Source organism: Cinclus cinclus, chromosome 1 (genome assembly GCF_963662255.1).
Source record: "Cinclus cinclus chromosome 1, bCinCin1.1, whole genome shotgun sequence".
Classification (NCBI taxonomy): Eukaryota; Metazoa; Chordata; class Aves; order Passeriformes; family Cinclidae; genus Cinclus; species Cinclus cinclus.
In genome coordinates, this window is record NC_085046.1 from 86,108,388 (window position 1) to 86,133,281 (window position 24,894).

The window sequence follows — 24,894 nt, forward strand, 5'->3', positions numbered from 1 at the left end:
ATGGACTTAGTTTTAATAGTGCAGATAGCAAGTCTTATCCCTGGTGTTACAAATTTAATTCTTCGTAGTGTCATTTTCTTTCCATGCTCTTTTCATTCATTGTTGTAAGTCTTAGTTATGTATTTGCTGAAGGATAAGAATTTAATTCCAGGTTTCAGCACAACTGCTTAAGCTGACTCAAGCATCTGTTAAACCCAGTAAAATGTAGTTGTAGCTTCTACAGCCTCTAACACAGCTGGTTATCAGCACTAGCGCCAGCAGGACCAGACAGATCATGATAAAAGAAGGATGCAGGGTGAGCAGCTCATTATTAGTAAATGATCCCTTAAGTTATTCTGTTCTTTGCTGTTACCAATCATTTGTTTTCCTTTCCTACTATGTACTACTGTATGAGCCTCCTGTTGAACATTCCAAATATTTAGAATATGTCCATAATTTCATGTCAATTGCTTCCCAATGCTAAATTGAGTGTTACAATAATGGAATTGAAGCTGCATCATTTTGCAAGGGGGCATGTCTGAAAAATCACAGTGCTCTGTAACTGCAACATATACGTATATGGTCCCAAAATTAATTACTCTTCACACTTCATCATATATGCCTGTCAAGAACATTTTCTTTCCCTAGTGGTTTCTTTACTTTTTTAATAACTTCATAATTTGGATTCAGATTTTGTTGTGCTTTTGTTCTGGAAAATGCTGTTCATAATGTATTTGAAGTCATCAGTCAGATCAGTTGTATTATTCCTGGCCTACTCTTATTTCCTGACTTACTTCCTTTCCTCTATGCCTCACAGAAAAGCAGTTGATGAAGGTTCTTCCTGTCAACCTTACTGTATTTATCCTGTGGGAAGAATATCAACCAACTTCATGTGAGATAGATGGTATGCACAGTAGTGCTGGTTTCAGTAGCAACTGATCCAACTGCATAATGGAACCTGGAAGATTAAAGAACAGGAAGCCTTAAGCTTTTTATCATATGCCCTACCTTCCCTCTGCCTATGTAATGAGTTTGAAGGACAAGTTCCCACAGTTTCAGTGAATGGCTGGTTGTCTGGAGGCACTGACTTGTTTATGTAGCTCATTACCAGCAGTTGTACCCTGTTTAGTTACAGTAGACTACCAGGATAGTGAGTTTGTCAAAAGGCAGTGACTTAGTCCTCCAGGCAGATTTACATTTCTGTATAACAGGAGTGCTCCGTTTAAATGAAATTAAAAATGGTAGCGCAGCTGTGAACAGATTCCACCCTTGTTATTTATAAATACAAACCAGTGTAATTTCCCAATATTAGTAGATGACATAATTCATAATTCTGAGAGAAAGTATTTGCATATTACTGGGCTGTTATGGTCCTTCACATGGTTTTGTGGCTGAACTATTTAGACTGCTAAATTTAATTCTAGTCTCGTTTCATTTTTGGACTAGTTTGAGGCCTTTCCTTAAAAAGTAGACAGTCCTCAGTGTCTGTGGCAGTCTGTTTTAAACAGGTGAAGTCCTAGGATGTTGAAGTACACTGTAAAAATGTTTTTAGGCTGATTAGTGTGGCATAAATATGATTTCCTAGTACAGAACTGTGAGCCAAGACGGTGTCAACCCACTTACTAATAAAGGCCTATGAGCCAAGAGGTTTTGAAAAACAAGAACCTTAAAATGAAGTTTCTGAACTAGTGTGACTTCATGCTCACTACCAGTAGTGCTTTTTGGTTTGGGAAGTAGAGGCTGATAAACAGCCTCTGAAGTTTGGAAAGAAAGGATTAGGATGTTTTAGTAATATTGTCTGTTAGGTTCGCTGACTTAGCACATAAAAGATTTATTTTGGTGATTAAAAAATGGACATGAAGCAAGGACTCTCTCTTTTTTTACAGATTTGGGAAATTCCATGGCTCAAATTGAAGCTTGTTTCTTGGCTTCTCATTTGAAATAGCACTGAGAGAAGGCCTGTCACCTAATTCTTTGAGAATGAATTTCCCTGAGCTGTCTGTCCCTAGGTTTTGCTGTTCAGGTTTCATTTCTGGTGCAATTAATTTGTTCCAGATAAGCTTGTCTCACATGTTACATTTCTGGCTATTGACACTTTGCCAAGTATACCGTGGTCTCTCAGTTGTAACAAAGTCTTTATTTCTTCCTGAATTATTATCACCCGTCCGTGAGTATAATGCTGAGATCCTACCTTAACAAACAGGTATAGTAAGGAGCAAGTGGGTATATTCTTAGTTGGATCTGGAAATGTTACCTGCTGTTAACCTTGTTTAACAATTTGAATTGAAATTCCCAAAGAACTGTCAGTAGCTTTCAGCTTTAGATAGAAACTTTAGACCTAAATTTGCAGATCTTCTATCTTCTAAAGATAATTTACAGGTAAGCAATTTTGAATAACCAATCTGTTGAATAACCGTAAGTTTTTAAGAATAGGAGTCTCTCTAGTAGTTATTTCTGAAACAGAAGAGAATGTTTCCTATCAAAAGCAAGGTAATGTATGTGCTAAATCTTGACAGGAAATTTTGATAACAGGTAAATAATGTCATGTCTGCATCAAAAGCTTACTGTACAGCTTGGTAGGTGACTTTCCTAAGTATGTTTGGGGTAAGTAGTGTCATCTTTAACTCTTAAATTGTTTTCTTTAACGTCTGTCTAGCTTCTGTTGCAGGTGGTGGACATGGACCTATCTTCTAATGATGTCACCATCCATTAGTACACACATCCTGCTAAAAATAAATTTAAGAATCAAAATCTTGTATTGTCTGTTGTTTTTGAAAACTTGAAGAGGAGGAGTACTGTACCTACTCATCCCAAACCTCTGCTATTTCCATTTATATTCTCACAAGCATTACAGAGTTTATGCCTGAGATGGATAAGTATTTATCCAGCGTCATTTCTTTTTCTTGAAGACTAAAATTTTCACATGGTTGTTCCTGAAAACTCTCACATTCTTTCAGTGAAATAATTCAAAATTCCCAGTGCATGAGTTTGGGGGGTTACTTGCATTGAAGCTGCCATTTCCGAAAGGAGAAAGCTGTGAAAATGACTTTTTCAGCCTTTTGCTTTTAAACTTACACTGTTGGGTTTACATGATCAGAAATAAGAATTGATGAATGTAGGATTTGTCCTTCACAAGCACAATAAAAAAAAAATTATTAGGTAACAGAGAAGGTGTACTTTATAATTGCACATAGGCCTCTTTAGAACCCCCCTCAAATTTAGGATTGTGCTAAGGAGTCTTTTCCCTTCACTTTTGGTAGTTTTAAAGTAGAATAAATATTTAGGGTTCAGTGTACTTTGGCTCCAGCTAGGATTTCTAGCTAGATAGGTAGGATTCTATTAGAGAAAATGGAATTTTTTTCAGACATGTTATCTGTGGAACTTTTTTTTTTCTGAAGCCTTTGAGGACTAATACCATTCCTGTTTTCTACTACTTCAATTGACTTTTCCCCTCTTTCTTTCTGTGTTGTGTCTCCCTCCTATCTCCCTCCCCAACCCTTAGGTTTTGAACAAAAATACTGGTTGGTTTCTTGGTGTCACTGAAGGGATGAGATTTTTGTGTTATTCAGGAAAAAGCAATTGGGTGTACCTAAATTGAGACCCAGATGGCTCATGTCCTTTTGGCAACTGTCCTGTTATTCTGGAATTAATATGGCCTTAAAAATGACATGAACAACAGTAGTACTTCATTTTCTGTTCTTTCATGTATCTTTGCTTTTGTCTCTCCCTCCCACAGACTGCTGGATTGTAGAGCGATTAGCCTCTTACTAAATTTCAAATAAAGGATATGATAGTTGGGAATCTTACATGACTCATGAACAGGTGTGAGTAGGGGATCACAAAGACACCGTCTCACCTTCATTTTGACCTCATGGAAAGATGTAATACTGCTACACTTAGCATATAGTGGATATACAGTTTCTTGCCCACTCTTACCAGTTTTCTACTTTAAATTTGGGAAAATCTTACCACTAGATCCAACATTTTATGAGGGATGTGCTAATTTGGGAAGCCTGCTCTGATTTAGCAGCTTGCATTTAATTAAAACACTTAATGGTGCTGTCTTGCATTTCTGATTTTCTACAGCTCTGTAGGCAATATTCATGTTCTTACACTCACATGTCTGGTTTTAATTGAGGTTTCTTAGCGTATTGAGAGAATATATGTTCAATGCACATTTATGTCATGATTGAGCTTTTATGGCTCCATATAGCTTTGTCTTTGACTTGTCTTCTACTTGTCTTCCTAAAGATTTTAATTTTGTCTTGGAATTTTACAGATAAACAGCATGTAGTTAGTGAGCCTTGACTTTAGCTCTGGATTTGAAAGGCTTGTTTTTTTTCCTCCTCAGTTCACACTTAATGGTTTCAAATGTAGACAGAAATAATAAGTGAACAGTGTAGGGCTGGCAGTGGTATAACAGGCCTCTTATCAATAAATTTTGTTTTGCAGTAATGAAATGGGTTGGTACTATTGTCTACTGTTGCCCTTCACCATGGCCTTCATATTATCACGGGGTATAGTGCTTTCCTTGCTGGCTTTTTTTTTTTTTTTTTTTTTTTTTTTTTTTTTTTTTTTTTTTTTTTTTTTAAGCCACTTACTCCTTTCTCACTGTTACTATGTCAGTTTCCTTTGCTCAGTGACAGAGTACTTAGGGTAATATATTCCATTATGCTTTGTATTTTCAAGTCCAGATAATTTGGATTCATTTCTTCATAACCTTGCAGCTGAGCAAAATTATTTAAATGAATTACCTAGATTATTTTACTGAGCCTTGGCTGAAGATTGATTTGTAAGATGAGCCAACATTGCCTTTTTTTATGGGGTGGAGTTTGCAGCAGCACTGTTAACTCAAGTTATTCTGGACTTGGAGCTGAGCAGCTAATAGTTCATTGATTACAGAACTGGTAACTGAAAGGTATCAGGAAGTGTTCAGTAAGCTTCATCCAAACCCACTCGGAGTGTTTTGAGTATTTCAGATCTTCTGATACATGCTTGGAAACAGAAATAGTGGTACCTAATAGTGGTACAAACAGACCATATTGTGTGATCTCTTGACATGATGAACCACTGTATTCATTTTTGTTCAAGACTGCAGCATCAAAAATTTAAGCTGACTTGTCAATTATTCCAGTTCAGGGAATATATGACTTCTTCTGAAATAATTCTTTTGAGGCAATGCAGATATTCTTGGGCTGAGCAGAGCATGACTGTGGATCTCTGGGTTTTTTTGGGTTTTTTTAATGATAATAAAAAGGGGAGAGCTTTCACTGAAATTACTTTCTTTCTCTGGTGGCCCAGTTCCAAGTAACTTGCACTGTTATTCAGTGAAATGTATGTAGCTCTTCACCATCAGGAGGGATGTGTAGGGTAAAGATCTCTAATGGGTGTATTCTTTATGTTCTAGCTCTCCCCATCCTGCCATGTATGAAATGAAATGTCATTCAGGAACAGGCCACTATGCTTAGATACTTGTGTAGATTGGTTGAAATTCCTTGCTTCTAGGTTGGCCATTTGAATGGCCACTTGAGAGGCTTTGTGTAATGTAAATGCTTTATTAGATTTGCACAGTGCAAATCTTTCAGTGAATACCAGCATTGGGGTTGTGCTTAATAAAAACCAAAACTAAATTACAGTAAGATCAGTAGTTTGGATTATCTACCCAAAAGTGACTGGGGAGAATTAAGTGATCACTGAAAGAGTAGTTTCTCTTTAAGGTTTATTTAGTTAGAAGTTAAGGTTGAGGGGATGTTTAAAATAAGACATAGGTTGCATCACTTATCTGCAGTGGAAGTAGGCTTGCGAAGTGTTTTTACTGCTGACCTGTCTTTTAGATGTGGATTCTTTGTTTCCATAAGCACTTTTTTTGGTGACAGGAGATAAACTTGTAGAGTTCTGTAGAAGTAAAGAAGAAGAAATTGCAAGACTAGAGTGGAGAACAGCAGCCCTTAAGTCAAACACAACAAAGCAAAATCAAATGGTTAGTGCATTTTGTTCCCCTGTGTTGTACCCATTCTGTGAGAATAATGCTTATTTGACCTGTTCTCATAACAAACTTACAACCTCGCTCTACTTGAGCAATAAATATACCTTTTTCATGTAGTGCCTTACTGGCTGCAGCGTCAGATACCGTAGTATAGAGTTACTTAATTTGTACCCGAAAGAAGATTAAGCTTCACAGCTCAATGTTGTCATTCAGAGCAGCAGAAACACTTGAAGGCTTCCACCTCTTAAATTGACTTACCAGATATTTGAATATAAATACTTGCTCTTCTAATGGATTGAACAGGTTGTAGGTTGTACTTTGCTCATGCTTGTAAAATAAAAATAACTTTTTGCTTTAGTTCATCACATTTTAGAGCATTGTTTGTCATTCAAAATACTCTGGTTTTGAAAGAAGGTAATAAAAATGTTACAGCTGTTATATTTTTTATCCATTTCACCCTTATTTGTGAAGGGTGAGATTTTTTAGCTTTCAGTCTGTAACTTACCCATTAGTTTTTATTGAAAGGGGAAAAAAATATATGTGTGAGATACCACAAGATACCAGGTACTTAAATACCTTTGAGGTGTGCTTTGAATTCCTCATTATAAAAATACTATATAAAATAATAAAAATATAAAAGAAGATACTGGACTTACCTAGGTAGGACTTGCTGTTGTTTGTGAGACTTCTAGCCAGAATGTTCTTGGCTATTGCCAACCAAAATCTTCATACTGTTAACCAAAATGAATGGATCTGTTTGTGTCATCCTCAGAAGAACAAGTTTTGCAGGTATGTAAGACCTTGTGCAAACATCTGAGATGATGGGAAATTGTAAAGGGAATAATCATTTCTCTAACTTAAGTTCTTTGAAGGATAGCTATAGATTAGCAAATGACTTCTCTGTAATGCATTCTGCAGTAGATATTTCCTTTGCTTTGATCAGGAGTTTGCTGGAATAAAAAGAAAACCTGGATATAAGAAATGGATGTAGGTAATATTGATACCGTAGTGCCTATTGCATCAGTAGGAGTAGTGAGGTTTTTCAAGTTCAAACTACCTTTTCTGCAAGTCTTAATTTCCAACAGTAATACTATTATTGTTTAATTTTTTTTTTGTTAAAAATCCGATATTTGTGTTGCTGGACTTTAGTACTAATTTTAAAGATTTTTTTAAAATCTGTGTTTTGAATACAAAGTCAGAACTGTAAACCCTGTTTGTATCACAGTTAGAAGCTCTTGGAATTATTTGTTGAAGTAGCTATAATCTCTAGGAACATAAGGCCACACTAAATGGTAGGTACTCATTCTAGGCAGACTAAGCATCAGCCTTTTTGTATGGGAGTTACTAAGGAAATATTCATAATCTAGTTTCAAAAAACGCTTAATTTTATGGATGGAGAGGAAAGGGAGGGTGTTGGAAAGCTCTGCTCCACAATTTGAGGTGACTTGTATAGAAAAGCTGAAGCAAAATGTGTTGCTTTAGCTAATGTCTTCTGCTAGTTTCATTTAATAGGAAAATAATCCCATGTGAATTTGAAGATAATTGCAGTTGACTCAAAAGCTGTGCTCCTTAGAGTTTTCTATAAATAGTGTCCACATTAAAGCCTGTGTTGTTAGGCTGGTACTCAAAAGATGTTTTACAACTTTTAGAGTTTTAAAATTTTTATTTATTTTTTTCTGCTATTACTGAGATCTAGAAACTTTATTATAAATGAGGGGTTTTTTTTGTCTAAGATACTTCTGTATTAAAATTACACTTTACTATAACCTATAACAGTAATTACATTCTTTTGCTGCATGTTTGATAATGGTTTGCCTGATCGATTGGAAGGGCTGATGAGAACTGCTTGTAGAAATCTCTTGACGGAAGAAAGAAGAGAAATGGCTAGAATATCAGCCTGCTTCTTCTCTCAGCCTTGCTGAAACAACTCAAAATATATTATTCTACTGCAGACTTCTGATGTTTTCACTCAAAACCACTCCAGTGTTATATAGAAGAAGAAATTTGTGTAAAATCTGATGTAGAATGTAGTGGCACTCATGCTGTTGTGAACAGAGTTGATACCTTTTGGAAAATCTGAATGTACACAGCAAGGAAACAGTCTTCAGCTGGACAGCAAGTAGCTGTGAGATGGCATTTAAAGAAAATACGTATCCAGTTATGGTAGATCTTGGGCAGAGTGCTCATATTTTCCCCTGTTCTCACATCTACATAGGAAAATAATTCATCATCTTATGTAGTGGTCTGAGGTGGCAGGTATTGTCAGATCCTGTTAATGAAATAATGTATGGCCTTTTATGTTGTTTTTAATGTCAGCATAGGGGAAAGTAAAAATGTTAATTTGTGTGAAGTGATTAGTAAGTATGGGTGCTATCTTTATGACAGAAACCTGTTTGCATTTAAAAAAGCATTTTTAGGAGTGGAATATTCCTGGTTTTAAATTGACATTTTGTAGCATCTAAGAACAGTGTACTTTTCCATGTGTGGTTTTTGCTTTTTGGTTTTTTTTGTTTGTTTGTTTGTTAGTTTGCTTGTTTGTTAGTTTTGGTTTGGTTTGAGTTTTGTTTTTTTGGGGTTTTTTTGTTGGTTTTTGTTGCTGGTTTGGTTTGGTTTTGTTTTGTTTTTTTAAATTCTTTTTTCTTTAAGTCCAGTGCTTTAATTGAAATTTGTCTACTACGAAGCCCATCAGTTATCAGTAAAATACCACTGGAAATAAGAATAATATTCAAGAATACATGTGAATCTTTCAAGACAGATCAGAATAATTTTTAATTTTAATAGTTTTTTTGTCAAAATTGAGGTAATGTAACAAAGGAGTTAGTTGAACTGCTTTAATCAGGAGCCAAGGCTATTCTGTTATCACAGTTTAAATACATTATGATCTTCTGTAATGGTGCTACTAAATGAGTCACAGGGTTTATTGTGATTGTTGCAGATGACATCCATCTCCAGCTAAGGCTAAATGTAGAGAGTATTTCTAAATGTAGAAATACTCTTCTGTAGGACTCACAGTGAAACAAAATCTTACAAATCAAAACCACCACAGTTACACTAATGTCTTCATATGGTAAAGCTGGGGAATTTACTTCAAAATATCCACACTTTTAAAATAAAACCAGCTAATCCTCATTCCTAAAAAGCTTAGAGAATAGTAGGCCACTTCATGGTGCAGTAGGTCAAGAGCCTCAGCTGAGAAAAGGTGAAAACTCTTAGGTAACAATTCTTTGCAGGACTTCGCTGAAAAATCCAGTTCTTAAAAACTCTTGGTTAAAGTTAATTGATGAAATACGGAACTTTGGGTTATGTTTCCTTTCAGTTAGTAGCAACTGTAGTTTATGTAATACTGGCCTGATTCTGGAAATTACCCAAGGTTAATGATAGTATTTTTCCCTAGAGAATCCAGTCTGGAAGGCTTGCCTTCATACTGAAACACATGATGAGGTATGAATCAAAAGAGAGAGGGGGGAATGGTAGGAGGAGAACTCCAGGACTTTCACACAATGGTACAGCTATTTAGGAGATGTGTTTAGTCTTGCATTGATTAGTGTCTGAGATTTTTATGATCATATATATGTTTAGACACGTGCCCATTGTGGATTTTTGTTGTTGTTGGGTTCTGTGGGTTGTTTTTGTTGTTGTTGTTGTTGTTTGTGGCTTTGGGGGTTTGTTTGTTGGGGTTTTTTTGTTTGGTTTTTTTTTTGGGTTTTTGGGGGTTTTTTTACCTTTTTTTCCCCCCTTGCACCTTATTTCAAAATATGTTAAGAGGCTGGGTTATTTTCATCATTCTTGGATTTCTTTCATTGATTGGGATATGGTATGTGTCTGTAGGGTGGGGAGAACAACTTAGCGTGAGTTGATGCTGTGGACAATGTTGAAACACCAGCTCTCTTTGACTGTCCCTTGGAGCTGTATCAGTAGTTATTCTGGGGGATGTGATGTAAGAGCAGTTGATGCTGTTTTAGCAGCAGTAGGGAAACAATGTGAGGAAACAATCCCACAGCTGTTGTGCTTGCTGAGAATGTTTCTTAGCCTGGAAGAAATGGAAGTTGTCACAGGAGTACTAACCACCACCTGATAAATGTGTAAAGCGGTTCTTATACTTGTCTTAAAACTTTATTCTAAGCTAAAGGATTAGCCAGAGTACATTTACTTTTGTATTCGACTGACACATTTGTTTTTCAGTTCCTCCAAAAGTAAAGAGTATTGTGTAGGTCTAATATGTAGTTGGTAAATTTTTCCACTGCTCAAGTTTGAAATGCTGTGGACTAAGATTGATGGAAATAAGGAAAAGCAGAATGCAGGGAAATAACTCAGGATGGTGTATAAATCCTGTAAATGAACTCTATGTTGTCTTGGAATTTCATTTTATTTATACAGTATGAAGATAAATCTCTGTTATAAAAAGTGCATAAAGTTGACTTTGTTAGAGAGGGCAAAGCATTTTTGTAATATTTCTCAGTTATTTCTGGCAGTGATTGGCAGAAGAGGAGAGAGTGAATTGCCGTTACATAAGGCTTATAGGTGTCCAAATTCCTGGGGGACTTGACTGTTGCAGTTATGCTTCCTGTCATATCAATTTCCCTTTGGCAGGGAAACAATCCGAATTATTTTGCTCTTAAAAGTTTGATAAAATTACTTTTGTGAATGCATAAAGAGAAGAGAGGCCCAGAGGAATGCTTCAGTAGCTCTTCTCCCCTCAGTCTATCCTGGTCAGCCTTTGGAGCATGGAACCAGCCATAACTTCCACTACTCTTTGCCACAACAATGGTTAGGTGACGTAGAAGATGTCAAGGAATATTGGGGTGGAAAGGGGAGAGTTGGAGGGTACACACTGGGTGGGAGCTACTGTGGGATGGAGAATTGGACTAACTGGGATGGAGTTAGAACATCTGGCACTACTGGGAGTGTAAAATAGTCTGTAATAACATTGAAATGATGTTTCTCTGAGAGTAAGTAATCTAAGGAGTCAGATTCAGTATTAAATTATTTTTTTCCCACAAAAGCATCTTTATTTAATTTTATTCATCTGTGAAACTGGTATCACAGCAGGTTTTTATATTCTGACTGGGTTCTTAATTTAGAAATACATTATGAATTCAAATTGATTATAACCCCCCCCCCACCTTATGCACACTAGGATGATAACCCTATTATCTTATAAAGGACACCCCTCCATTGCAATAAGAAGAAAAATCTGCTGTTAGAACTTTCTGAAATTGAATAAAATGTTCAGAATTTGAAGTGCGATAGTACATATTTAAATTAAAATATTTGAAACATTTTGTTAGTGTCAAAAAGGAATTTTGGTTACTACTTTTTCTGTACTTCTGCACTACCAAACTGAAAAGGATGCACTGTTAAGTCATTGCAGTGAGGATGGTGTTTCTGAGGGCCATAGGTAGGAGTGGAATATATTGCGAAGTTTTAGGCAGAGACAAATCTGTTACATTTTGGTTATTGGAGGAAATAAGGGTTCTGGTGAGATAAAGTACTGCTAAGAGCATTATCTGGCCCAGGCCTTCTCTCCCTGAATCAGGCTCATTTCTCAGTGCAAGAGAGATGTTCTCCGTCCATAGTCGAGTTTGTTTTCCATAGTATACACATAATTTTAAAATGGGGGCGAGAGAAGAAGCTGAGAAGTAGAAGAAATGCCACATGCTTTCTAAAATAATTGTAGACGTTCTTGTAACTGTGCACCAAAGGGCTGGGATATTAATCAGTATTTTGTGATCTAGCACAAATCCTGTCTAAAACTATTTAAAACTGTTTTGTTTAAAATTTTTTATTTTAAACAATTTTATTTTTATTTAAAACTGTTTTGTCTCTAATTTAAATGTAGACTAATGTTAACAGATATAAATCACAATAAAATTTAACTTCTAGTCTTCTCAGAAGTTAGACATTTCTCTCTGTATTTTGGTTTGGTTTTTGTTTTGTTTTTTTTTTTTTTTTCCTCCCCATGCTTCCAAACCAGGTTTTTTATGTTGCCCTGTTAAAGGTGTGGAGAATTGTTTTTGTCAGCACATGCAACAGTTTTAAAGCCTGGCTGCAAGCAGAATTTAGGGTAGCAAATATGTAGTGGCTACTTAATACGTTGAAAGACAGAGTGTCAGATTTGAAGAACAGAATTAAAAGTTGGAGATAAGCATTGAGCTTTGAGTTCCACCCTTCAAAAGACCTTTACTTTAAGGTCAGTTCTGAAAATAGAACTTTAACAACATGTCAAAAGTAGCAATAAAATGTTAAGAGGCCTGGAGAATCAAGATTTACATCTGACTGTGGTCCTGTGGTACGGGTTAAGTAGATGCTTATTGGGCTCTATTTCCTCAAATGTTAGGTTGTCATGACCACTTTCCATTCCTGATTGTGTACTTTTCCCTTTGTTTTTCTTCAGTCAGTATCAAAAACTTAATTTTACTCCAGCCCAAATACTTCATTGGACAGCAGAGGAGGTAAAGGGATGTTATTGCTTGTTTTTACCACAGTTATTTATGCCTTTAAACAGTTTTCAGAATTTATGTGGAACACTGAGCTCCTTATAACTTCTTTAAAGACAAGCCTCAGAACTGTCATGTTCTCAGTAAATGTGAGCCCCTTGATCCTGAAGAAGGTAGAAGGCAGGAGACAGCAGACGGTGTAACTCCCCCAAGTGTTACACTTGGCAACGTTTCAAACACACAAAGTTTTGATGTAATTTATTTCTGGGTTGCTAGTCGCTACCAGAGTAGGAGGAATGAATCTGCAAAGCCACTAGATGTGAAATCAATAATTTTCTGCATCACATCCATATTTGCTAATTGTAATGACCCATCACTTTATTTCTTTTGTGCACTATCATTTATTCTGTATTCTCCTCAAACCATGGTCACCAAACCAGTGACCAATGAAAACATTGTATTCATAGAGAATCTCCTTTTTCTTTGCATCCCTCCATCTTGTCTTTGCTGACTTGCACATCCAGATTCAACAGTGAAAGCTGGAGCTCTTCACTGCCCAAGATTTCAGAGTATAAATGTTTAAATTCTTGATGTGTTCTAGAAACACACTATTTCCTACCTGTTTTCTGGTGGAGATAATTAACATCCTTCAGCTGTAGTGAACTATGAGCAAAAAGTGGTAGCTGTAGCTGATAAGGCCAGCATATTAGATAGATAAATTTGGCGAGCTATGCCATCAACTTTATTTTGGAGTATTTGTCATCCAGAGGAAATTGGGGGTTTTGTTAAAATGGATACTCAGTACATAGCTTCCAGACATATCTGTTTAGTTTTGCCGATCTATGATTCGATAAAAACCAGTGTGAGAGATGCTGGATGAGTGCCAGTAGGTCGTGGTTTCCTCTTTCCTCGTTTTCTGTCTTCCACTGATACGACTTCTGTTGTGGCGAATTTTTGTAGCAATTTTTGCTGCTGCTGTTGTTTTTTAAAATGGTGGTGCATTAAAGAGTATTTAGTCTCACATGATTTAAATCTAGGAGCTGTACCACTGTAATTAGTATTTTATACACTGACTGTTCAAACAAAACAATTTAGCGTGCTATCTTGAAAGCCAGACATTTCTTGTGTTTGCTGTCACAGGTCCTGTAGTGAATAGAGTGCCATTTCCAGTAGAGAAGCATGTCATTTGGCACAGGATGACATTAGATGCAACTTCTGTAGAGAGGATTAAATTCTGTGTGTATACCTGTTTGCTTTCTTGGTGATAATGCAATTACTGCACTTAGCTTGTATGAAAATGCAGGAATGGAAAGCCCCTATTTGTAATATTATCTATGGAATAAATCAAGCATACTTGCTCAAGCAGTGTTAATCAAAGACATTTCATCCTTAGGCCGAAAGATTGTGGAATAAAGAAGTGATGCAGGTGCAAACCCAAAGCAGAAACTGGAGTCACTACACACAGATTTGGTTTTGAGAACCTGCCTGAACTTTTTCAGACAATACATTCTTCTTAAGAACCAGTAATTCCTGGTTTTCTTAATTTCTTCTTGCGTGATAGTGCTGTCTTAGAACACAGCAGCAAGAAATTTAACATGACTGGGCTGTCCTCCAGACAGTAGTGTTTAAAGTACTACTCCTTTGGTTTCCTGGCGAGCTTCTCACCTGCAATTTATATGGATTGTTAGAGCATTCCTTTGCTGCAGTGCCTGTAAGGGGAAGTCATCCTAATGTCATTGAAAATGTAATAGGCAGCCTTCTGCAGGTGTTCTGTTGTAGCCATGTTCTTAACATTCCTAGAAAAGAGCATCTTGAAACTTTTTTACCTTCTGGCTGATGAGCATCTTCTGCTTTATACAAAGAGAAGAATCCAGTTTTCTGGACCACCAAGATCTTCCTTTTTTTCCCAGCCCACACACTAGTAGAGTTGTTGTGCTGTGTGCTTAGTCCTCGAGTCCCAGAACAATGCTGCTTTGTTATTTGGTTAATCAGCGTTATTAATATTGGATCATATGAAGCTGCTTTTAAACCAGTTGAAAATTATTGTGTTGATCCATATATAAACCACAAAATTATTAGCCTTTTTTTTCAACTCTTTAACAGTTTAAGATAGAGAAGATTCCTGTCACTGCTGACTTAGGAGCATCTTATTCCATTAGTGTCCTCTGCACTCAGTGTGTGTGTATACAACTCAGAAAATATCCTAGCCCCAAATCCTTGAAACCATGCTCAATAGCAGTTGCTGTAGTCAGTGGAAAATTAATGTTCTTATGCAGCATGATCAGAAATGTACATGCTCAATGGCAGTTGTAGGTTTCAACCTTGTGTTTCTGTTAAATAGTAAGCAATATTTCTTAGGCTTCTGAGCATAAATCCATATGTGGGCTGTAGAATAATCTTGGTCACTTGAACTTCAGGTTTGGACTTACCTGAAAGTACTTATTGTCTTCTGGAATCTGAATAGCTAACATCCAGTTAGGTATATAACTAAAAGAGCAAGAGAGTTTGCAGAAGTTTCTTTTAAAAATGCCAGGAGTTATAAAGACTCTTGTCTTATATATGTTCATAATGTAAATTTTACAATCTTCAGTTATAAAATGGTGGGTGCAAATTCCAGATTTGCATCTTTCAATATAATTGATAAAGGCTTACAATTTAAATATATATTTTCTAATTTAAGAAGTCATAAATGTATTATGGGGTTTAAGATAAGAGCATATTTATTTTCTGCATATGAGCCAGCACCCAAATTTCAGCAGGAGAAGCTTGCTGGAAAATACTGAATTTCATTAGAGCTGCAGTAAAAACAAAACTACTGGTGGAAAACACAAAGTGCTGTGAGGGTCAGCAGGCAAGCTCTTAGTGCTGCAGTGGGAAGCAGGAATACTGTGCAATTCTGAGAATGCTGTGAGGTCCAGAGTCTCACTGAAATAATTTCCTCTGGAGATATGTTCTTTGTGTCCCTCAGAATGCTTAATGGCAGACGAGCTTTCTCTTATGTGGCTGCATACAGACGTACTTGTTAAAGCATATTGCTCACATTTTCATGGCACATGTGTAATTAACAACGCTTGTTCTTCCATCATTGGGGTACCTAGCATGCTTTTTTGTAATGTCAGACAGCTTTTGCCATGTTGCACAATGAACTTTCTCCTCCAAAATTCAGTTCATTTGGGAACATAATGAAATATGCCCTACACAGTTACAGCTTTCCACGTACACAAGAATGACTATGGTGAGAGTTTTTTTTGCTGTTTTTATTTGATCCTGTGGTCTTGACTTGTCATGATAAGATAGCTATGAGCAAATCACTTTCCCTGAACAGCAGCAAAAAGATCATTTTGGTTTTAGTTTTTCTTATCTGTGGAAGTGGTGGACATATGTGTCCTTTCCTGCTCCATCAGCAGGGGCAAGTTGGACCTTCATGCTGTTGGACCATCAAAGGCCAGCTAGAGATGGCTGGGAGTCACTGAGGGACTCATTTGGGCTGTTGAGTCCTTCAGCTTGTGGTGCCTGGCTAGCCTGGGTTTGAGGGGTGAGAAATTACTTTTTACTTTACAAGGCAAGTCCTTTAAAAAGAAAAATTTTAAAATTTAAAATGCACGGTGATTTGTATGGTTACTCTTCAAGATGGTATCTTAAGATTGTGTGCAAGTTTTTACATTTGATTGTAAGTCATGGCCAAATAGTAAATAATTTTGTCATGTTTTCCCACTCTGCATGGGGAAATGTTGCCATTTGCCATGACATTGCACTGCAGAGTGACAGAAAGTGGCACACCCAGGCCTAATACTCAATCCCTCTACCTCATGGCAGACTGGAAACATAGCCAGACAGCATTTGTGTAGTTCTTCATAAACACACATTCTAGCCTGCCACAGATCACATCCACGGCACGAGAAATCTTAAACAGGTCCTGACAGGCAGGTATTGCTGTGCCAGTCAGTCAGTCCAACTCTTGCCTAAATGTCAGCTGCAGGTTCAGACCTGCTTGTTTTGTTTCCCTTGTCATCAGATGCTGGGTGTACTTTATTTTTCTTTCAGTTCACATTTACAAGAGATCTGCAGACATGAGTCTATGTTGAGACCAGCCTTAAAGGTTTTATGAGCAAGTAGGCATAGAGAATTAATAAAAAAGGTTTTTTAATTGCTATACTAGCCATGTATACTGGATTTGTATTAAATTCAGTTTGCCACCATGGTAAACCATTTTCTACAGCAAGAGTGCTGTTTCCATTGCTACTTAAGGTCTTGTTTTCTGAGGGAATTTGAAGCGGGTCACCAATGAAAAGAGACAGATGACATTACTTTGCAATTTGGACAGCAGATCTGCTAAAGCCCTGCTTTTCTAAGACATTGTCAGGTAAACCATCTTTTTAAAAGAGAGGTTGTACAGGTTCTCACTTTAGGCTGTACAACTGGAATTAGAGCCTGAGGTTTTCTTTAGAACCCATGGTGCAAATTTAAAGCAGCATCAAATTTGAGAGTGCAGATTTAGTCTGAATAAGAGAGAAGATTTGAGTGTCTGTCATGCTAGAAACCCAGGGTAATGAACTTGGTGAAAATATTCCTAAGTGACTTGCATTCTGACATGCAAGAACCACATGGCAAAAAAAGGAATTTAAGTGATTTATTACTTTGTGTAATTCTATTTCTTTTGACACTGTGTAAACATGAAGAACAAAGGAATTTCCTGCATAATTTGCTTCCCCTCCCCAGTAACAAGTTACTGATTTAGTCATGACTTTAGTAGTAAATTACTGTAACAATATTTAACTTAGTATATTTGCCTCATGACCTGATGTTCCCAGGTGATTTCATCCACAACTGGATAGGAATATAGACATACAAAATGGAAAACCCCACAGATACTCCTAGAGTTCTATATAAACCAGGATAACAATTTTAAAGATCATTTTAGTGAACTATAGGTGGCTTGAATGGATGTAGGGTGCTTTGAAAAGCAAAGACATTTTAGATTGAAATGATGGCTTAGTACTAAGCCTGATGAGTTGAAGAAGTGTTTGGACAATGCTTTCAGGCACTTGTGTGACACTTGGGGATGGTCCTGGACAGGGGCACGAGTGGGACTCTGTGACCCCTTTGGGTCCCTCCCAGCTCACCATATTCTGTAATTCTGTGATTGCTAACCTCTGATACGTATTTATCAGTAGATCACAGAAAGATGTGCATTAGTAGAGTTATTGTAATCTGTAGGTTTTTGGGAGCAATATAGTTCATAATGGGTAAGAAGAGTTGTAAAAACCAGTGTAAGTGTCTTTACTTGTTCTTAATGTTGTTTACTTCTTCTATGTTCTGCTCTCTGGACTTTTTTTTTTTCCTCTGATTGCTCATGATTTCTTCCCTGACAACCTTTTAACCTTTTTTTTTTTTATTATAAAATAAAACCAGCTCTTTTTGCAATTTGGAATTGGGTAAATAATGTACAAAACATGTGGGTGTGCCAGATTTGCTGCCTGAAATTGGTTGATTGATAAGGGACTTTTTAATTTTGAATTTTTCTTGGAATTGTTCTGTACTCCCTATTGGTACCATTTTGCTAAGGCAGATTTTTCTAATCATAATATTTTAATACTGAAGCTTGGGGGAAGACACTTTATTTAAAAGCACTTTTTCTGTACTTTTAAAAATTATAGAACTTGTGTCTATGTACATTTTTGGAAAATTTAGATTATGATTCTTGTTGGTCATAGAAGAAATTCAGTTGTTTGCTTGCTTCATGCATAGTAGAGTTTTCACTGGAGATACTCTCACAGGGTGTATGAGGGGCAAGTAAATCAGAATATCTGCTGCTGTTGTGTAGTTCTACTTTCCAGCTTTACCTTTCTTATGTCCCCATCCCCACTGCTGAATACAGCATCTGAAATACCTATTTCACACAAAATGAGAGAAAAGCACAAAAATCACCATGCACCATATAAACCATGTGTCTTACAGAATTACTCTCTTTAGTCATGTAAACTATAGTTTCAGTTAATCAATTGACACTGAGCATATTCGACTGCCATTAAGCAAATCAGGCTTGGGAATGCTCCTCTTGAGAATCCATGTATCTAAAATGGATGGTTCAACCTATTTGATGAAGCTGTGAGAATGAGTTGACAAGCGTAGTATGAAACTGTCTAGCTGATAAAATTCATTAGAATATACGCATATTGGATGGCCCATGGCATTTCTTGACTTCTTTTGAGAACTGTCTGTTAAAAATCTTTTTAAAACATGTGTTCAAGTAAGACTGTTTTGAAATTTAAGGTGGATGTCTTTCATAGCTCTTTGTTTGGGTTCTATAGGAATAATTTATGAATTTGGAAAAGACAGACATGAATTATTAAAAAAAATGGAATTGGAATAACTTCTTCAAAATATCCAAGACCAGTTTTGAGTAGATGGACCCTACACTGATAGATTATTTAAATGAACAAGGTCACTAGTGCAGGCTCACTTGTAGCAGAAATTTGGGGTCTTTTATGTGCATTACCTTTATTTATTTCACCCCAAATAAGGCTAATACCCAGTCTTAGGTCGCTAGAATGATTTCTCATTTTCTTTCTTATCCACAGTTTGACACTGAGTGCTTCTATACAGCAGCTGAAATAGCTATGTATGTTACCCTGCTTTAAATTCTATTCTGCTTGGATTAAATTGCGACTAGTGCTTAGCCTTGCTGCAATAGAACTAGGTTATATGTTTCTACATTATGTAGATCTGTCTTTGACAAAGATCTGAGGGAGTTGTAACCTGGCTAGCAATAGATGAATCCCTACCTAGTGACCTGCAGTGTTAACTTGCATTCTCAGATTCACTTTCATCTTCAAAATAAGTACGTGTAGTCAGAGCTTTACAGCAGCTTCATACTTGAAGATGTCCAATCATGCCTGCTAAATAACTAACTACACAATCCACGTGTTTGTGGTTCAACACATTAGGTTGAGAGAGTTGCCCATGTGAAATCTGAAGTTGAAACTGAGACAGGCAAGGGATGCTTGAACTAAGGAATGTGCATCTGACACATCTGTATTTTTACAGTTAGTCTGTTAGGTACAGTAAATATTTGAGCCTGAGACTTTACACAGTTGTTATTAAATGCATTGTTAAAGACATGCTTTTGTAATAGACCATCAAAATTTTTAATTTTAAATTCTTCTGAAATTAAACACCGATACCCTTTAATTTGGATTTCATGTAGATCTTTTGTGAGTAGGTGAAACTTCAAGAAGCTACCTATAAGCCTCCAGCCCATTTAATTTTTTTTATTTTCAAAACTGTTCTGCTTTATCCCTTTGGTGCCTGTGCAGAGTAACAACTTGAGTATTTGAGCAAAATTGCTCAGAATTGTTCTGAAGTACTTGAATACTTACTGTCAAAAGTTCTCCAAAGCTTCATTCTGCCATCCAGTGTTTGAAACCTAAGAATTCAGTATAATTTCAGCATTTCTTGGAAGCATGTAGCTTTGAGTTTATTATAATGGCTAAATAAATGCTGTTACCAGATAGTAAAACACAAGTAGACCAAGAGTAACCTCAGGCAGGCATCTTTCATTTCAACTGCTGCTCATATCTGCCATCCTGGAATGCTTTAAATTAAATCATAGTCGCATAGAGATTGTCTAATTAAATCAATGTCTTTATATAGTAATGTTTTAGAAATTAATATTCATCATCCTGGACCTTTTATGATTGAGGGGAGATAAATGTAAACTAAACTTACTAATATCCCTGCTAATTAAGTTTACTCATAGAATCATCAAGATTGGAAGAGACCTTCAAGCTAATCCAGCACTACCACTGTTACCCCTAAGACACATCACCCACTGCTAGATCCAGGTGCCTCTGGAATGCCTCCAGGGACAGTGACTCCACCACCTCCCTAGAGGCTTGCAAGTCCTGTTTTGTTTTCTTCTACTTTTCCAAACATTGAGCAACTTTTTGGCAACACCATCTTCAACAGAATGGCTAAAAACAAGTTTATAATAAATAATCTTAAAAATTAGCTTTGAGATTAAGTAATTTATGTTTTTTCTCAAATTATTATGAAATGGGAAAATCCTTTTTTCTGAAGGGACATGAATTTTGATGTACTAATAATGAACCTTACGAATGAACTTAATGAAAGCGTTTGGAAAAAATCTTACTTTTAATATGTTCATCAGAGATTACTTTAAACATTGCTAACTTCTGTGAAGATCTCTGCCAGGGAGTTTTCCAGCCTGGGCTAAAGAAGACTTGTGCAATTACAACCATGTACAATTGTTCACTAGGCTGAGATGTGAGAAGAAAGAACTTCTATGGATGGATTGTCCATGACTCCCATGAGTCTAAATAACTGGGAAATGAGAGCTGATGGGTTTGAATGCAAAACTTGGACAAGTTCATATGGAACTTTGCACCAGAAGCTATGGAGATTAAGAAAGGATCCAGGACTAAACATTACAGTAAAGAATTGAATAGTAGATAGCTGGCTGAGAAGGGAGTGACTAGCCAGAAGGGTATAATACCATGTAGGACTGAAATGAACTGGAATTCATTTGGACTAAGACAATAGAAGCAAAAACTGTTAGGTGGTAATGATTCTGATGAAGATATTATACAGGGAGAATAGGGACAGACCAAGTACAGGACTGGGGAGAAACAGAACCAGAGAGGATGATAAATGGAGACCAGGATTGGAGAGGGAAAAATTTAGATCAGAATCAGAAAAGCTAGAAGTGGGAAGAGGTAGACAAAAACCAGTTGCGAGTGTTTATATTGTATCTGAATACAGGTGTGATAGGATTCTGAGAGTCATTGAACATCCTTGTTGGACAAAAGTTGATTCTAGGAGCAATGTTCCTGGAATGGAGATGGAGACCAAGAGTCAAGGCTGCAATGAATGAGATTTGAGATACTGTTTGAAGCTGGAAGGAGCTGGACAAAAATTGCATTTTTAAGAAATGGGAAGAGTAATTTGTGGCCACTGTGAAGGACTTTGCATTTCTGATAATCACTCTTCAGCGGGAAATGTGCTGATAAAATGCTTTGTTTCAATCTGCTACTCTTCCAGTCAGGAATTTGCAGTTTGAAGGTCTGCATCATATTCCAGTCTGTACCACAGCATAACACTTGATGGCAGACAAAGTCACGCAGTCAAGTTTTCCCCAGATGGTCACAAATTTTGTTTGTGGGTTTCAAACTTCTGAGTTCATTGCTTCCTATTGCTTCATTTGCAGACAAGCTGAGGCGTCTCTAATACTTTAACTTAATTTAGAAAATTTGCTTTGCAGTGTTAAGTTCTTGGAAATTTTAAGTACAAGGGAAAATGGGATTTTCATCTATGAGCTCAAAGAAGGTTTCTGGAGAGAAAATTGTGTTCTGTAATGTTGAAGCTTGCCAGTAGAAAACCTCTGAGAATATTAGTAAATCAATGCACATAATAACTTGTACAGTAAGTAGTGCATGGGCCAGTGCATAAAACAAAACTTAATAAACAAAGCAGTCACCACGTAGTTGTTAGTTGCTTTAGTGCTAATTACATAGTTCAAAACCTGGCAAGACCAAATGCAAAACACTTAAATATTAACATATCTAAAAAGTTGATGCTTTCTTCCAGAAACCTGTCTTTTAGGAAGTAGCCAACGTGCAATGGAAGGTTGGCCAAGTCAGTCCCTTCCTAAGCTTATCGTAACTGTCCTTAGTTCTTCTACCTCATGTGTGAAGCTTATGGATGTTGGTTCAGTTTTTTAAAGTTATTTCAGGGTTTCATTTATCCTAAACACTAGTAAATAGTTGAGCTTTTAATCGTACTGCTGACAAATGTAAGCCATGCCGAATTTGTAAAGGCAGCTCAAAATTTAACCCTCATGCTCATGTTTCCTAAGGTGATAGCCTTATCTCAGTCTTATAGGTCTGGTTGTCAGTCTTCCTTGCAGAAAAATACCCAGACCGGGTGAGGCGTTTAGCAAGGTAGAGTCTATAAATACTGTGATTCTGAGCTTCAGAATCTAGATATCAGGCTATGATACAAGATTTGTTTTCATCTGAACCTTTGAAGATTCCTAGTAGATTCTGCACTTTCAGACAGTATAGGAGAAGCCTTTGCTCTGTGATGCAGCTCTGACATCTGCACCTGAAACTGAAGGCTGGAATGGACCTAGAAAGTCAGAGATCTCAGTTTTAATTACTGTATACGTACAGACCATGGATACTGATGTACACACGTGCCCTCAACACCTTAAAAGCCTTTTAAGTGTTTGGGTTTTGTCTTTCTGCATTGAAATATTTATTTCTACCTCACCTTTCTGTAGCTAATGAGGGTGTGGATTAAAAACTGCTCTTTCCTGCAAACCTTTTATTCCTGCTTTGCTATACATTTTCTACCACACGATATTTTGGTGCATTCTATTTGGTGCATTCTGTTTGGTGCATTGATCAGATGAATGTTCAAAGTTGTATCAGTGTTATAAAGGGAAAGCATATCCATGCTGTGGATTTTTTATCTGTATCACCTTCCTATTGCAGAACATCTATATGAAGATCTATTTTATTTGGAAGGGAATATATTTTCTGCAGTGCACAACTTGTTTGACCTGCCCACATTTTTATAATTTATGATGTCTGTAATGTCTAATCAAAAATGATTTGGCTTTTTTGCCTGGCACTTTTTGATGGAGAATCACTATTAATCTAGATTTTGAATCCATATGTTATTAGCATTGCTTTCACAAAATATCCATCTACACTGTCAAATAATGGAAATTGTAGTAATTGGTGGGACTCTAGTGAGCAAAATATGTTCTAATTACCTCATAAACCTGCTTTTATGACTGGAAGGGCAAACAAATACTGCCTGAAAGTACTGTTAACTTAAGCCACTAGAGAAATTGAAGAGATTTTAATTCCAACTATCAGGTTGTCCATATATTCCAAGAGTAATGTTCTCATTTTTTTGGTAGGAAAAAATGCAAATTAAGCTCAGTGTAACAAAAGAAAGTATCATACTTTTTCCTGTCCTTGACTCTTTGAAGTTAATATCTCAAATCTTGCCTCTAATTTGTACAGGGGTAATTTGAAGTTTATCTTAAAATCAGCACAGAGTCAATCAATTTGGAATTCTCCGTGAGGATTTCCACAAAAGTGTCAAAAATGGGATTAAATTGTTACTTGCTTGTATAATGTCCACCATTTCTAACAGAGCAACGATTCTAGAAATAACACCTAGATATTCCAGTTTCCACTTCTCTGCTTTCATTATCACAGTCTCAACGTAAACACTGAGAAATGAGGTTGCAGCTACATGTGGGTGCTGTTATGATAAAACAGTAAAGGCTGTACATACAGTGAGTGTTGTTAATGATGAGCACTTAATACTTGTATTCCAGCAGTCCAGGACTTCTTAGGTGATACCAGAACTATACAGCCTTAAAAATACACAAGCAAACCTCTCAGAAGAGACTAGTGATTTTAAATAGAATCAGTGAACAGCAGCTGCCTTGAAAACACCTCTAAACTGCTGAGTCACTGCACTTGGAAATCAGTCCTCTTTTGGACTTGCTCACCAATCATAAAAAACAGACATCTCTAGTGATTTCTAGAATCATTTCAGGAATGTCATGGGAAATTAGGTGCGCTGGATAGGTAAATCATTTTTCTGCTTGTGGGGGAGGATTGCTGTGAACATCTAACCTGCAGTTTCAGATCTCACATATGGTTTGGATTATCAAAATTGGATTAAAATTGCATTCTGTACCTTATACTGCGTCAATAATATAATCAACTGTAAAACCTTACTTAGGTTTTTTTAAATTTTTATTACTCTATTTTTGCAGTAAAAACTTCAAGCAAATTTTCTCAGAGCTTCATATTTCTGAGAAGGCTTAAGGAACAAATTTTGACTCCCGAGAGTGCATTATGACAGAGATGTTGGTGAGAGGAAGATGACTGTATTATGCGGGGAGACAGAATTTATGAGAACATTTTCCTTAGTGAGGAAAAGGAACCTACTGTCAGTAATATTGATCAAGCTGATAGTCACTAGGCAACAAGTCCCAGGCAGAATTTATATGGAAAATGCTGGATGTCAGAAATGCAATGTTGTTATGGAAATGATTTATTATCAGCTAAAGGGAATTTTAAGGGAGTCAAGCAACTGACAATCTAAGGCACATTTCAGGTTTTGGAGTAAAGTCTAGCAAGAACATAGCCGAGGAGTCTGTTGCTAAGTGACTGTGTCTGTTTGCCTAGCTTCAGGCTTCAAGCTTGTGAAGGGATACCGATTTGTTGCTTTACATTCCCCATTGATAAAGAATAAACTTGGACAGGATTCAGCTCTTTACCAGAATTAACTGCAGGAGGGATTTTGTAGGTAATATATTTTATGATTTTTGGGCCTCTTGAGTGTATTGATTCTGCTCACATTTCTGCTCATATTCTTTTGTACAGCAGTACATCTTTTGCAGTGGAGGCCAGATCACCTAGCTTCTTCAAAAGCCTTATTGCT

General features: G+C 36.6%; 1 protein-coding gene across 4 annotated transcripts in view; it reads left to right on the forward strand.

The window, feature by feature from the left end:
* Positions 1 to 24,894, forward strand: part of RPRD1A (regulation of nuclear pre-mRNA domain containing 1A) — a 38,872-nt gene that overhangs the window by 11,873 nt on the left and 2,105 nt on the right. The window contains exon 7 of one of the 4 annotated variants that reach the window (XM_062513231.1): positions 797 to 2,724. The exons of 1 other annotated variant lie outside the window; for it this stretch is intronic. In XM_062513231.1, coding sequence (XP_062369215.1) covers positions 797 to 808 — 12 coding nt within the window. In that variant the 3' untranslated portion in view covers positions 809 to 2,724. Of the gene's footprint in view, positions 1 to 796; positions 2,725 to 24,894 lie in introns of those variants that run through there. 2 more of the 4 variants (XM_062513067.1, XM_062513149.1) reach the window with 2 other exon arrangements.